The sequence below is a fragment of the Sceloporus occidentalis genome, unplaced genomic scaffold, assembly GCF_023333645.1.
Source record: "Sceloporus occidentalis isolate IW3139 unplaced genomic scaffold, rSceOcc1.0.p SCAF_8, whole genome shotgun sequence".
NCBI classification, from domain to species: Eukaryota; Metazoa; Chordata; class Lepidosauria; order Squamata; family Phrynosomatidae; genus Sceloporus; species Sceloporus occidentalis.
The window spans coordinates 53,647,988-53,664,426 of record NW_028316988.1 but is presented as its reverse complement, the minus strand read 5'-3'; the positions used below and the strand labels follow the sequence as shown (position 1 = coordinate 53,664,426).

Here is a 16,439-nt window from a genome sequence, read left to right as displayed (position 1 = left end):
GATTTGGCACTATAACAACTCAGTGTTTCCATAGGAGACCAAAGGAAATAATAATCCCAAATTTCCCTCTATTTTGAAAAGCACTCGAAGTAGAACAGTGCAATACAAGCAAATCTGAAGATATGTGTGCCCTCTACAATGTGTGTGGAATTTGTAGAGAAGAATTGCTGGTCTGGATGTAGTTGTAGAATTTATTTCACTTCCATCAGTGGATCCTGGGGATCGAACCTGAGACAATGAACCTGACTCCCATGGGTCCGTCCTAATCCCATCAATTCAGTGACTCTATTCTAGTTGGGACTAACAGGCATCGTGTAAACTCTGATTTGTCTGAGCATCTGTTTTCTTTATTTAGTCAGTGTACTTTTGTTGAAATGTCAGCAGATCCTAACAGTAGGCCAAACTATGTGAAGTGTGAAATTATAGCCAGTCATGGCAGGGATTATTTTCAAACCTATAAAATGAATATTGCAGAATTTATCAAACATGTTGGATGGACTGCCACATAGTTCAGAGAGAGGGGGGGAATAATTAAAAATTAATTGAAAGGCATCAGATTATCCCTGCTAGGGATGAAACAGATTAGTAAACATGGAATAATAGAACCTGCACAGATGATGTTCCTTTCTGAAATAATGGTAAATCCCAGAATGCCTGCCAAGTGGAATATGTGGGCATTCCTGATTAAAAGTGCCAGCCTGCCATCAGGAAGATGGGGGCAACCACCTCTGATGGCGGATGCTGGCAAGTATGGCTGGCAAGTATGGGAATCACCTTCAGGTACACAGGGAGATCATAGAATCAGAGAATTGTAGAGCTGGAAGGGACCACAAGGGTCATTCAGTCCAACCCCCTGCCATGCAGGAAATCACAATCAAAGCACCACTGACAGATGGCCATCCAGCCATCACTTTCTGAGGGAGTATGTTCCACTGTCAAACAGCTCTTACTGTCAGGAAGTTCCTCCTAAAGTTGAGGTAGAATCTCTTTTCCTGTAGTTTGAATCCCTTGCTGTGGGTCCTATACACTGGAGCAGGTGAAAACAAGCTTGTTGTAGCCTCAATATGACATTTATTTAAATGGATATCATCTCTTAATCCCTCAGATGTCCCTTAGTCTTAGAGAACAGAGCTGCCACCCACCCCCATTAGGCTATCCTCTGGTACAATGAAGGGTTCAGTCCCATTGCCATTGTTAAGCAAGTATGTTTGTTCATGAATGATGGGTATTCCAAGTCACAACTCACAGGTAACATGGTCTCTGCATGTGAATGAAGAAGATTGGGGCTTCAGAGTCCCAAGGCTATACAGCTGGCATGTAGAGGAGTTGTAACTCAGTGGTACAGTGGGCGTTTCTGAATCTGTATCTGTACATAGAATCTAGGGCATGCGTTTTTAAATGTATTATATAGTCATTATTTATAGATGATAGATGATAAATATTTCTAAATTTGCATCTCCATGTATTTTCTTTTACATTTCTTTTTTACCCCCAAATCCTCTTTACTTCTCCTTTTTTTGGGTGATGTATAACCAGCCACGCAATATTCACGGGTAGCAGTCACTGGTTTTAGTGGCTTTCAAGTGGGGAAGGTGAGACAATTTATGGAGGAGTTAAAGGATATCAACAACTGTGAGCCAAGATGACTAAACAGATTACCTCTGAATGCCAGTTGCTGGAGGCCAAACCATGAGGACAGCTGTGTGTGACCTTTATAGAAACATCTCACTGGTGCCTACTGCTGAAAATATAATTCTTGGCTAAATTGACTCTGGCCTCTTCCAGTTTGCACACTTCTCTCTCTTTTACTCCCTTGATTTGCAGATCAGATTAGTGAATAGGAAACATTTGCTTCTTATTTTAAACAAAGCACAGTTCTCAATCACACACAAGTTCAAGGAGCTCAAAAAGGTACCTTTTAAAAACAAAAAGTTATTGTTCTGAGACACCGTCAAAGTTAGTTACAATTATAGTGACAATTTGGTGGAAGAGAAATATTTATTTTCCTGTTATTCAGAAGTAACTAAAACAATTCCTTTTTAGAAATATTTTAGAAATTGTAATATTAGATCCTACCATTTGCAAAACATACCTAAGTGCTGAGGCTATGCTCATGCTAGAACTACAAAGGTAACTAAAACTAATTACTGTTATACCACAAAAAGAGTCAAGCTCTATATTGTTATGTTGCAGTCATGAAAACATGATGTAACTAATTTATGCCTTGGTTGCTGCAAAAACAAGTAAGTTTAGAGTGTCTGGTTATTTCTAACCAGTTCCTTCAAAGTGCTAGCTTTAACTCTAGATGGTGGGGAAAAAACTTGGAATCAAAACATGATTTCAGACCCTGGCTTGCTTACTAACCAGAATTAAAACAAACCACATTTCCTTTAGTTGGAAAATAACATGAAACTGTGGCTTGCTTATAATTTCTTCTTGAACAATAGTAGGAAGTAAGAGCGTCTGAATCCAAGACTCATGTAAGCTTGCTCACATAGGAGGAAACATCAGAATTGGAGCAATTATTCTCTTTGCTTGTTTGCATTGGATTTTTGTTCATCTCTACCATCAGATATTGTATACAGCGCCCTTTACCTTGGTGCACTAAAAGTAGTGGAGACATGGCCGGTTTCTGAAATACCATCCGAAGTTGGTTGAGGGAGACTTGCAATTGCTTTGTCAAGGCACTGTCTCTCCTGGGATACATCACTGCAATGCAGCAGCTACCTACAGCAGAAGGAGAATAAGATTCCCCAGACTAATAGTTAATTAGATTAGAGACACTGCTGTGGAATGCTAATTCAATGATGTGTTAGTGTGTTGCTGTGTGCAGTGAATCAAAGCAACAGGCCCACAATGGGCAATTCTGCCCTAACTAGCCTTGTTACAGAAGGTAATGGGTTATTGGGTGGTCATTAATCTGTTCTTATTGAGAAATTGCATCGATAGGATAAGATTATAACTGTGAAATACACAGAGCTGGCAGTGGCTATAGAAATACTGTCTGTATGCATTCAGATATTCTTACCCAGGGGCAATCCCTGTTTTCTGGCCTGTATCCCTGCTACAGCACTATCCTTGTTTTACCCTACCTTTGGCGGATTCTCTCTTGCAGGATGTAGCTCTCTTGACCAAACATGCCACACGCTGGATCTCTCACTCAGGAAAAGGCTGAATCTTGTCTGTAGCCCATGTATCACTGGCTGCCAGTGTCTTCCATAATAGGGGTGTGATGAATCTGATCTGTGCTTTATGCCTGACTTTAAAGGAGCACTCCAAGAACCCCAAAATAGGTTCAGCACCTGAGATGGTTCCTTTAAAGTCAGGCATAGAACAGATGAGATCCAGCATGGTGTAGCAGTTTGAGCATTGGCCTATTACTTCCTACTTATGGGAACTCTTAGTGGACCCTTTCACAGGATTTTCTAGGGCTGAGTGTGTGACTCGCAAAAGGTCACTGAGTAGGTTTCCATGGTTGACCAGGGAATCTAACTCTGCGGTTAGATTCCCTGGTCAACCATGGAAATCTACTCGGTGACCTTGTGCAAGTCACACACTCAACCCTAGAAAATCCTGTGAAAGGGTCGCCTAAGAGTTCCCATAAGTAGGAAATGACTTGAAAGCACACAAGAAGTATAAATAAAACAGAGCAAATGTATTACACCCCTGACATATAAGCCACCAGCTGCCACTGGTAAAGTGCTCACGTACAAAGACAAGGATGGTGAGCGGTGTGCAGCATGGCTTTCACTCATGGCAGCAGTTAAGGAATATCTGGATCTAAGAATATAATGTGGAAAGGTAGAGGAAGATCTGTGCTGGATCAGACCAAAGGCTGATCCATAAGCATCTGACTGGCTACTGTATGAACAGAATGCTAGGCCTATTGCCTGATCCAGCATGGTTCCCCTTATTTTCCTCAGTCTTATATTGTCATTGATATTGGATATAATTTATTGTCATCATGACTAGTGGCTATTGACAGCCTTGTGGTCCATTTTGCTTTTGTTTGTGGGGAAAAATAGTTATCAGTGTCAGTGATATCCAAGGGGCATGATATGGCAGTTTACTAAGTTCATTGATTTTGAAATAATGGAGAACATGTCTCATAATGTAGCTCATATGCATTAGGACTGTGGTGTGTATCATGATATGCATGAGCACAAGGTCTTCAAATTCTGGGGACTGGTACATGTGGCCTAATTCATCTGTTACTAGTTACTTCCTCATGATTTCCTATTTTAGTAATATCTTGTAGGGAACAGCCTTTACTGTTCCAGTAACATATCCAGGGGTAACCATGTTGATCAGACAGCAAAGTACAGTGGACCCTTGTTATACGCCGGGGTTTGGTTCCAAGATCCCCCGTGTATAACAAAATCCGTGTATGCTCAAGTCCCATTAAGTATAATGACATAGCAAAATGGTGTCCCTAATAAAAAATGGAACATCAAAGTAAATTTATACTTTTTTGGAACATTTTCAAACCATGTATGCTTGAATCCGTGTATAAAAAAATCCGTGTATAAGAAGGGCCGACTGTACAATAACATCCAAAATCTACAAAACAGTGATATCTTTATTGGATCAACCAAAAAGCACATAATACATTATGCAAGCTTTTGAAGCTCCACTGGCTTCTTCATCAGCTAAAGGTGGTATAAATCAAACAGGAAAGAAAGCAAAATGATGATGTTGGAATCATAGGGCTACATTTTGTCAAGATGTTATAGTTGTTCTCAGGTTATGATGGTATAAAAGAATATCCATGTATGCAGAGGCATTCCTCCTCCTTGGCCAGCCAGGCTCTGGGAGACAAAGACCTGTAAGGTCTAGAATGTAAACACCATTAGCAACACAACTAATGGAGCTTAAATGTGTTGCTAATGGAGTTTAAATTTTATTTCCTGGACTTTACAACTCTTTAGCAAAATGTAGGCCTATGACTCCAGCACTGTCATTTTTCCTTTCTTCTGTCTGATTTTTAATACCTTTGCCTGCTGAAGAAAGCCAGTGGAACCTCAAAAGCTTGCAATAAAGATATCGCTGGTTTGAGATTTTCAATGTTATTGTACTTCGCTGTTCAAATGTTATTGGCATCCTTTTTTGGATTACATCTCCCAGAATATCCCATCCACCACAGTCAGTGACCTTACTGGCTGAGCAATTCTGAGGTTGGTATTCCCAAAAAAGTAACTACATTTCAATCTCTGGTTGAGACTGTGGGAAAACAACATGTAGGCTAGAAATGTGAGAACTGGAACAGTATCCTACACACAACTTCAGATCTACGAAGCCATTTCAGTGTCTCTCCTGCTCTTTTTTACTTTCTAATTATTTTATTATAATGGATAATATAATGGAAGGTTAACATGACTGTGACTTTAAAATATTTAATATGAAAATAATTGAGAGACTAGGCTGGGGAGGTTGCCGTTTTGGGTTTAGTAGGGTAATGGGAGGCCTGGAATTGGGGGAATGGACTGGAACAAATGGGATTTCTAGAGTAAGAAACTACCAGTTGATATTACCATTGTGGCCAATGTCATTGGCAGCCAGTGTTTTCCAGGGGTCCACTCTGCTTATTCCCATCCATAGGAACTGTAATAGCAAAAACCTTTGAACGGGAAGGCTGATTTTGTTGATCACAGAAATCTGAAAGGGCTATGGAAAGTTTCTTGGTGCAAAAGTGTAGAAAACTGTGGGTTTTATATCTTTTCAACACGGCTGTATTCTGGGACCAGATTAGTCTTCATAACCAAATCCTATTCTCAGCAAAATATAAAGGGTAGGGACATTGATGGAAGAGGAACACAAAAAAATGATTTAACTGCACTGCCTGGAATGGAAGGGTATTAATTCTTTCTGTTAGTTCAATAAGTGAGCCTTTGAGTGCAAACTTTTTTCCCCCTTCAAAATCCATTGCAAAGCTACTGAGAGCCTAACTAACATTACTAACAAAAGGAACCCACTCAAAAGTGGGGGAAATTGAGCAAACCTTGTTTCCATGGAGTTTATGTAACAGTGTGTGCCGATTACTCAAAGCGATACGGGCAGGACCTGGTGATCTAGTGATGCTCTAGAATTTTAACTTTCTAAGGGGTTTTGATCCAGTATGCCTGCAGTATGAGATAATTTTTTTACGTTTGTGGCCAGGAACCCTGCTTTATCGCTTTGTATAGTTTTAAAGTAGTTTAAAGCTTGAATAACATAAAATAACATAATATAATGTTATTTATGTTATTTCCCACGTGAAGAACTCCTGTAAACCTTGCAGTATTGAAACTCAGTGAACAAGGCATCTTAGACAAGCTGAAAAACAAATGGTGGTACGATAAGGGTGAATGTGGAGCCAAGGACTCCGGAAGTAAGGTCAGTCGCTGAAGGTCTTTTTGTACTGATTAGCAATCACATTTTTTTTGACCCACTGTTTTATTTATACCAGAATGACTTTCCAAAGTTAAGTATTTGCATTCTGAAGGTTCAAGAAACAAAAAGTTAAAAATACAGAAAGGGGAGATTTTTCCGATTTTTTTTATAAGAAAGGAGAAATCCATTAAAAACTCAAAAAAGTGACCGCCTTTCTCTTTTGCAGTATCAAAGGCGATCGTTGTAAGTACTTTTTTTACCTACTCCAATATTTTTTCCTCAACATTTATCAAACGATGATAAAAATAATCTCAAAGTGGTTTCTCCGTTTTAAATCTATTTATATTAAAACATATACACATATTCATAGAGAAGTTCCACTTTGTATGATTTTAGCTTCTAAGACATCTTTATTATCTAAACAGTTTGTGAAGTTCGTAAATTGTATTACTCCTTTCTGTAGACATGGTGGTTTTTCTTTTTCTTTCAGATAGACACAAATATTAAGGATGGATATTTTTGAGAGGACATCACATTAATAAGCATGACACATCTTTTTTTTTCCCAAAGATAGTTTTGAGGGTTTTTTATTTTTATTTTATATAGCACACTACTTTATTGCTGGTTCATTCCATAAATTTTGGCCATTCAGTTTTTCTTTTATGATTATTCATCAAACCATTTTGCTACTGTATTATTACATTCCATACCAGAGACTTTGCAATTGCATACTTTGATTTTCTTTTTTATGGTATGGCTTTCAGCTTATTGTCACAAGCTACACACACAAATTATGTTGCCAGGGTGGTGGGTGCGAAGTCATCCTCATGGTGACTTCTCATGTGAAACATCCATGCATTTGAAGTGGGCATTTCATATTTGGAAGTGATCATGAGGGAGGTTTTCATCCATGCACACTTTTCTTGATTTGGGAGAAAACATTCTGCTTACCTGCTGTGATGAAACATGGAGATGTATATAAAGGAGCAATTCCTTCCCCCTAAAAAAAAATACAATCAGTATTCAATATGTTTTTGGATGCTTTTCTAAGGTACAAAGCACAACTTGGTCTCCAGCTCCCATTACAAATGAATGGGAACTGAAGATCCACCTTCTGTTTGTGCCTTTGGGGAAAAAATAGAGTGATAATGACCATAATAAGAATGATCAGATTTTTATTTTTTTAGAAGCCTCCATCTCCTTGTCCTTCTGAAGTCAATAGAAACATATTGATTCCAGCAGGACTAGGAATGGATATTTCCTCTTATAAAGAACTTTGGGCCGATGGATGTTTAAATGCACCATTGCAGGATCAGCCTCTTTGTAACTCAAAACTTAAAAAACAAACCAGAATGTATGAAGGCAGCCAAGCCCAGACTCTTAAAATGCCTTTGCTTTCCCCTGACTGGAACCAATCTAATGGGAGGCATGTTGTCAATTTGGTTTATTCTTGTTTTTGTTTTGTTGATTTCCAAATTGGATAGCTACTTTGCAGTGAGTTCCAAGATTTTCGATAAGCTGAGGCTCAACCTGCAACTTTTTAAAGATTCAATTTCAAATTTCTGCCACAGATTGGTCTGGAATCCAGATTGACATCAACTACTCAGGCCTTGCCTACATAAGAGAGCTGTGCTGGTTGTAAAATATATTGGGTGTGAAACTGGGGCAAGTCTTGTGTGTGGAGACTGCATTTGTTTTTCTTTCTTTCTCAGAACTGTTTCTTATTTTTGCCTTCGTTTCTCCTTGGATGCATTGGGTTTTGCAACTGATGGATCCTTGGAGACTCATCTGCTTCAGTGGGGTTCATCCAGCAACATGTGTTAGTTGTTGGGGTCTTATTCATTTGATGCTAACAGAGCCTTTGGCTCAGAAGAGAGAAAACCCTAGTGTCTGAAGCTGTAAAGCAGTCTGTCCACATTGGGACCTGAACCAGTTTGACTCACTTGGTTTGAATTCTTGTCCACTGATACCTGCACAACTTTCTCATGTTGACAAGCCTTCTGATTTTCTTTGTGTCACAGCTCAAACCATAAGGATTCAAACAATTGAGAAACCATGTAGCAGGTAATCCAATTCAGCAGCAAAATGGTTATGATGGTATCTCAGACAGAAAAAATATATATTATTATTATTTTATTCCGACCAAACATCTTCTCCCAGTGATGGTACACCTTAGAGTAGACAGTGTAGATCAATGTATTTTTAAGATAGGTTTTTTTATTGTTGGTTTGTTGGTTGGTTTGTTCGCCACTCTAGAACTTCCACAAGAGATTAGGTTTATTTATTCAGCTCAGCCTGAAAGTAACTGACCAACTTCATCAAACATCAGTATTGCTATGAAGACATTAGGAAAAAGATGAGCAAAATTCAGATTATTTCTGTCTACATTCTTTAGTGCCTACGATAACTAAGGCTTTATAATTATAATTATCATTGTAATACATTTGAAAAGTGGCCTTCAGTAAATCCACCCTGCTTTGTTCAGCCCCACTCCAGTGGAAAAAAGCCTGAACAATTCAACAAAAGGGTTAGATGAATGCAATGATATTCACCATGTAGGTGTCTGTAGTCAGCTATATAGTGAATACCACTGGACTAGGGAGCACTCCTTTTGTAACCAGGCCTCATTTGCACCAAGCAGGGGGAGATAAAACATTCTTTTTCTGGGTGTTCCTGCCTTAAGTCTTTTTCTGTCATGGGACATGATTTGTGAGATGAATCTGGCAAGAGTGGTTTTGATTTACCTGGGGCCTCTGAAATTGATGTAAAGATTTGGGTGCAAAGAGATCTAAGCTGCAAAAGTAGCAAGAGCAAGTTAAGTTCACACTGAGGGCTTCCAAAATGGGCACCTCTCGGTCTTTGCAACGTAACATAATTGTCCATCTGTCTGTGTTTCCTCTCCATTGCAAAACTAACCAACTGGTTCGTTTCTCTTAGGACAAGACGAGCGCCCTAAGCCTGAGCAATGTTGCGGGGGTTTTCTATATCCTTGTCGGCGGTCTTGGCCTAGCCATGACGGTGGCCTTGATAGAGTTTTGTTACAAGTCTCGAGCTGAGTCCAAACGAATGAAACTCACAAAGAACACACAAAACTTTAAGCCTGCTCCTCCACCCAATACCCAGAATTACGCCACGTACAGAGAAGGCTACAACGTGTACGGAACAGAAAGTGTTAAGATCTAGTGGTACGGCTGAAGGTCTAGTAAGCAAATCAACTGGTTTATGTTTTTGGTGTGTCCCTGTGGTGGTGTGTTTTGGTGTTGTGTTCCCCAGCATGGAATAACATCTCAGGATTGTACACATCAGAAGTGGGACACAACATAGCTGATGTCTTTTTGACATGAGTTCTAGCAACACCATTTTTCAACAACAATAAGAAAAAATCAGACTTTTGCTGGATGATTCTTAAACCAGTTGCTATACAACACTTTCTTCATGCTACTAGAACAACTTAAATTACAACTACTAGTGCTGGCCAAGAGTTTCCGCCACCTGAGGCATATAGTGGATAAAGCAACACACATTGGTATATACCAGATGGAACCCAATCTATTCATTGCTGTGGCAAAGCTCACTGTCAGATTTGTTTGCACTGCAACAATCAATTTAACACACCAAATATTCCTTTTATAAATGCCCTAATTCATTGCTTTTTGCAGAAAGGGGCATTGTTAACACAATATAAGATTTTTTAAATGATAGGTGCAATTAAAAATCGCAATAATTAGTTTAATAACTTGCATTTGTTATCCTTTAATAGGGCCTTAAAACCTGTCTCCTAAGGCTGCCACCTAGTTTTATGTCTTAGTGGGTGCATCCTGACACCTTCAGTCTTGATCATTACAGGTTTTGCCCAGGACATTGGGTATGCCAGTCTTACACATAGAAATGGACATCATTGACAATTCTTCCCTGCCTTTTGTATGTACTTTCCCCCTTTTATTTATGAAAAGGAACTGAGATGAACTCAGGTAAGTGCTTTTCAGAGGTGTTTCCCACACTGCCAAAGAAGGGGGATGTGTGGAGAGAAATGTCTACAATACAAGACGATTTATATAAACAAGAAAGCTAAATGCAATATGTGTTGGTCTATAAGTGGGGGGATGGAGGGATGGATGAGTGGGTGGATGGATAGAGAGACAAAGATGTTTATAATAAAGGGAAGCAAATTTAATGCATTGCTTTCTAACAAGCAAATCATACTTAATGCTGGTGCCCCAACTGGATATGAAAGGTCATAGCTGTTATATAGATGCCATTAAGTGAGAATGATGGGCTCAGAGGAAAGTGGTTTAATTCAGCATCAGAAAGTGTAGTAGTTGGGAGGGGGGAGCTGTTTGCAAATAAATGCAAATTGTTCATTTGTAATTGAATGTCTGGTGGATAGATCCCTCGTTTTTCACCTTGCAACCTCTTCCCTATCCACATGCTACCCAATTAATAATCATTTTGGATTGTTCATGTTGCTGCAACTCTGTGCCTAATGCACAAGACATCGATTATACACAGAAGGGTTTGTCAAACAGGAGGAATTTCTCTTAAATTCGAATGAAAAGAAAGTGGGGCCAGAACGCATTCACTTAAAGTTGCTAGTTTCGCACAATTACGTGAATACGCATTGCATTCGAACTGGCTTCCCATTGCCCGAAAATAGCATGCCATTGCCCAAATTTGCATGTGGCAGTCTATCACGCAATAACATGAAATCACATGATTGAGTTTGGACTGACTTCCCATTGCCCGAATTTGTGTGCAGTGGGTTATCACGCAATAACGTTAAACCTCATGATTGTGTTCAGATTGCCATCGGATTATACTTCCAATTCCCCTTGTCTGATAAACTCCAGAGATTGTCCATTCTCTCGGTTTTTGTGTATGATGCAAAGTGCACAGAGCATACTTTCTGAGGGCTCTTCATGCCCTGAGAAACAGAGATTGGTGCAGATTTGGTGTCAGTTATGTCAATTCACAAGCCATAGACTTAGGCATGGCCATTCTCATTCTTGTAGTGCTATATTGGAAAAGGACTCACAGGGTCAAAGCCCTGGGATTTTTTAATGAGCTGGGACTGTGGCATTACATCCCATTCCCTTTGGACTCCCCTATGTCCTCTGGGTTTAGCTGCAATTCCCACAGTAGCTATAAGGGGAGTGGATTTTTCTAGGAACAATAAGGTTGGGGAGAGGATTGATCTTGAGTTGGTAAGACCTATCAACTTTACAAAATATCTGCTCCTAGATAGAGATGGAAGTAATTTAAAATTGTTTTAGACCCACAACCCATGTGTCCTTTAGACTCCCTGCAGGTTTGATGATACAGACATGGTCCTGGTGAGGGCCTGCACTTCAACATTTACCACTGCACCATTGCTTCAACCCAAGGGAGGAGCCCAGCCTCACCATTATGCAAGGCGAGGCAACCACCTCAGCAGCAACCTAACCAAAGTGCTGTATGAGCCAACCATATGTATAGGTCAAGAGCAGGGTTTGGGGCCAAAATTATGAATTTTGATATGACCTGTGGATAAGTCAAAGGAAAGAAATTAGGGACATATAACAAAGGATGCAAAGGACAAATCAAAGGAAAATAATGCCAAAGAACTTGCAAAATTCCAGAAGGCATAACTGTTTGTGACTGCCCTAAAGGCTAGTTGGATGAAGAGGAAACTACAGTAAGTGGTGGCTGTGTGATGTCTGGGGGAGGCAACCAGCTGCATGCAGGGCTAAGAAAATGCACATATGTTGAAAGGAATGTGAAGGCAAAGCAAAGAAAATGGCAACTATGTTAGCAGTGATTATAGCCTTTAACTTTAATGTGATAATTTTGCCTGATTTTAATCCAGAAAAGTTGACATATACAAATGTCTTGTGTAAATCCTTCAAAGCCCGTTTCCTCTTGATGCTCCTTTGAGGGGAAGACCCAAATAGACGCTGCCATTTTTCCCACCCAGCAGCGGAGAGAACAGAGGGGTTTGGTGCTTCTTTTAGGTTCTCCCAGAACGGACTAAGCTCTTGCCTTTTGCCATTCTACTCAAAGAAAGGTTCCTTTTTTGATAAAAGTACAGTTCTTACATTGACCCATGGATAAGTCGAACCAGGGTTTTTAGGTCAATTTTTTTAGAAGTAGTGGCAGAGTAAGCAAAGTAACTAATTAGAAGTTGCTTCCTGGCTCTGTTTGGTGTTATATCTTGGCCATCCTTGTGCAGTTGAGGACAGGGATATTTCTGCAGGGAAAGGGCTGCTGCAGGCACCCATTAAAAAGGGGGAAGGAAAGGGGGGAGGAACAAAGAAAGGTAAGTTGATTCATGGGAATATAAAGTGTCCGTCTGGATCCAAAATTTTCATTCCCCCTTTGGAAGGTGTTTTCTCCAGTGGCAATGTAATGACAATCTGGTCTTTTTAAATCCCCTAATCTAGCCTGTGGATATCCTAAATGCATGTGCAGGTATGAGAAGAGAACTGGCATTGTCCTGCCCAGATTGCCAGTAGGTCTGGGAAGACAATGCTCTTTTCTCTGACCTGCAGAGTAACACCTGGTTACTGACTAGATGCATCCTCTCTCCCTCTCCTCTCCAGCCATGAATAACCATGGCTAAACTTTTTGGGTGCTCTTAGGCTGTCTTCAAGGAACAGGAAGGACAAAGAAACACACAGTCACACTCTGCCCACATGTATTTTGCCTGCACCTTATAGGATGCCAATCAATGTGTTCTTTAAAAAAAAAAATCAGGGTGCATATTTTCACTGGAATGCTTAACATACATCTCATAGAGTAAGGGAGAAAAAATTGTTTAGTGAAGTTCAAGCCATAAGATTTCTTCCAGAGGAAGGGGACTTTGGCATCCAGCCCACAGGGCTCATAGCTAGACCTGCTCTGACCATTTTCACCCCAGTCTGCAACCTGTTATGTATGTTATACCCAAGAAAAGGATAAGAAAAATAGAGCCTGGCTAGCTTCATAGCCCTTGTGGAGCACTCTCAGAGTGGCAAATTTGGCTCCCCAAAATACCAGTCGTTGCCCACCTCAGATCTATTAAGACTGTGTGGTGCCCTAAGTGTTCATTATAGATGGTTAGTCTTCTCCAGCTCAGTTCTGTCTTTTGTCCTCCCTCGTTCTTCTCTATGTCTTTCTCATGGGACACACCTGAGATGTCTGCAATCTCATTACAGATCCCGCACTTAACAATGGCATGCAAAGGGAGGAACAACCAAGATCCCAGCTACTTCAGCGATCCTGACCACCTGAGCCAATTCTACTCCCTCCTGGGTGTCGGACCTGACACATTCAAGATGACGATGGTGCAATGAACTTTTCATAGGATTTTTTGTTTCCTTCAGTGCCTTATGGGAGATTCTTAAGACTCAAAAACAATGCAAACCATCAAAAATATTCTTGCTTTGCTTGAAAACAAAACAACGATGACGAGAAAGTGGGACTGATAACAAGACAGTATTCTAATACACACAGAGAGAAAAGAGAGAAGTACTCTTGTAAAGATAATTTTAACAAAAACGTCAACAGAAGCCATTATTTGATACCACTGCACAGTATATGGACACAATTCTTTTGAAACAGAAACAAATGGTTTCCAAGTGCCCCTTTCCCCCATTGGTAAAACAGTCAGCTGTTCTTGATATTATGCCTCAGAATACTACAGCTTCTATTTCTAGAACAGCTTGTTGCCTAATTCTGTGTTTTACAATCCTGTGACTTGGTTTCCTTCGTCCCTTCCTAGCGGTGAGGAGTCTCCTTTGCTACTCTAGCTCCTGCCTCACATTTTAAGAAAACGCATATATCAACTCCAACAGCTGAATGTAACATACAAAAAAGAAGAGAGGGAGGGAGGGATATGTGTCTACAGATTAAAATAAAATACTACATGTCAGAAGATCATGCATTAAGCTGTCAGGGAAGGACATGGTGCATCTAATGAAGAAGAGCCTGCACAGAGAATAGCACACAAGGCAGGCCAGGATTTATACCCATTTTCCTCTATCATCTGCAAGTATGTTGTTTTTGCAAAAAGAAATGCCTACCATAAGATATTTAATTGAGCAGAACAAACATTCTCTGTTGGGTTCCCTGCCATATATCTAGGGATGTGCGCTCGTAATATGTTTTTTAAGAGATCAGCATTGAATATCGAATGCTAAAAGCAAGAGAATTGGGAGGGAAAGCATCAGATACTGTAAAGCATCCCTCTCCGTCAAACTGTATCAGAATCCCCACCTCTTCGAAATTTCTCCTTTCCTTTTCCTCTTTTCTGTAAGTCGAAAAAGAAAAAATAATAATCTAGCACTGTGCTCTGACGAAGCTTTGTGGCTTGCAGCCTGGCTTTGTAAAAGTAAAAACAGGACGGTACCTCAAATGCGACCAAGTCAGTCCGCTCTAGCATTACTCTTGCTGGTAGTTCTTGTATTCTCTCAGCTGCTGTTGATCATCATTTCATAACTACTTATCAAAACAAATAAAAAATAAAATAAGGATACTTAGGGATCATCTTTAGTTTCATAAAGAATATAACGCATTCCAAAATTCGCCTGTTGTTACTGCCTTACAGCTTTTCAGATGTAGGATGTGTTTCTCTACTGGAAATCTACTTCAGTTGAAGGAATCAGAGTATTTATTGGAGGAAATCCCCAACTGGAATTGTTGGCATTTCTTAGTTAAATAGATCTCAGACGGGGAAAGATTTCGGAGCCTGGAATCTGAGAGAGCAGCTGCCAGTCAGAGCGAGATAAGATAAGCTAGTTGGACCAATGGTCTGAATCTATAAGGTAGCTTCCTACATCCATAGCTGCATATTTTTAATATTTAAAAAAAATTCCATCATCATTTATCAAATAGCTTAAAAAATACAAAATAAAGGAATCATCTGCATACTAATTACCTCTAATATGACAATATGTGCAATTTGGTAGTTCAGCAAGGTTTCATTTCTTAAATAACATACTGGATATTAAAACAAAATTTGGGGGGAAAAGATAATAATATATTTTTTTTCTTTAAAATTAAAAAAAGAAGAAAATGTTTGAAAGAGGTCATTGACAATATATTTGATAGCTCATTAAAACTAAACATATAAAGGTCACTGATGATATATTTGATAGTTCATTAAATCAAGGAATATAGAATAGGAATAAAAAGGAAAGAATTACAGACATACTACATTTTCACAAAATGTAACATAAAAAAAGAAAAAATATCCTGTAGAACAAGTTGCTGCTCATGTTTTTACAGAGACGTCAAGCAAAAAGAAACGTTCTTTTTCCTGAAACTGTGATTTTAAATTTCTGAATGCTACAATATTTCAGCAGAAGGAAATGTGAAGCTGTGCAAAATATGTTGTATTTAAGTTAAAAAAAAAAAAGGGGGGGGGAGAAACATTTTCTTAGAAACTGTATAAAAAGAAATGTATGTTTATCAAATGAAAAATAATTTTTCAGAGTGAAGGCTTCATGCCAGTGAAGGGTTTGGTAAAATGGGTTATTTTTTAAAATGTGCATGTTAATTTAAAAAAAAATGTCAATTGCTTTGGGAAAAAACAATCCTGCTCCTAACTCCAGGCTATGGAAGTATAGCAGTAACAATTTAAGAATATATTTTTATTCCATTTTTCCTCCTTTTTTCTTTTCAAAAAAAATCCAACAAACTTTTTAAGATTATTTCTTTATTGGTTGTTAAAAAACTGCACTTCAGTGAACAGCAGAAAAAAAAAACCTTGCCAAGCAAACTCAATGGCTGTCAAAGTGTAAACTGCATGTGTGGGCATCAATTCCTGAGCCTCATATTAATGAGGCCTTGTACAAAGAGTTTTAATACATTTTGTAAATAAAATTGTAAAGAAAACAAAATAAAAAATCATGATTCTGAACTTTGGACTAAAGGAAATGTTTGGATAAGTCGCCCGTTTCGCGGATATTCCTGGCAACTTTTATCCAGGCAAGCAAGATAGTCCTCAGCATTCAAAAGAAATGTTATTTTCTATGCCTTTCCCCCCTTGTTTCTAGTCCTCAGGTATGTAAGAAAATGAATTTTAAAAACACCTTTGTCACATGCGCCTTAGAATT

At 39.2% G+C, this 16,439-nt stretch overlaps 1 protein-coding gene across 11 annotated transcripts in view; it reads left to right on the top strand.

Moving 5' to 3' along the window:
* Positions 1–16,237, top strand: part of LOC149308930 (glutamate receptor 3-like) — a 201,266-nt gene extending 185,029 nt beyond the window's left edge. For 4 of the 11 annotated variants that reach the window (XM_089536721.1, XM_089536719.1, XM_089536714.1 and 1 more), the window contains 3 exons: positions 6,258–6,372; positions 9,307–9,571; positions 13,539–16,237. In XM_089536721.1, coding sequence (XP_089392847.1) covers positions 6,258–6,372; positions 9,307–9,552 — 361 coding nt within the window. In that variant the 3' untranslated portion in view covers positions 9,553–9,571; positions 13,539–16,237. Of the gene's footprint in view, positions 1–6,257; positions 6,373–9,306; positions 9,572–13,538 lie in introns of those variants that run through there. The other 7 variants (XM_089536722.1, XM_089536720.1, XM_089536715.1 and 4 more) reach the window with 5 other exon arrangements.
* The last annotated feature ends 202 nt before the right edge of the window (positions 16,238–16,439 follow it).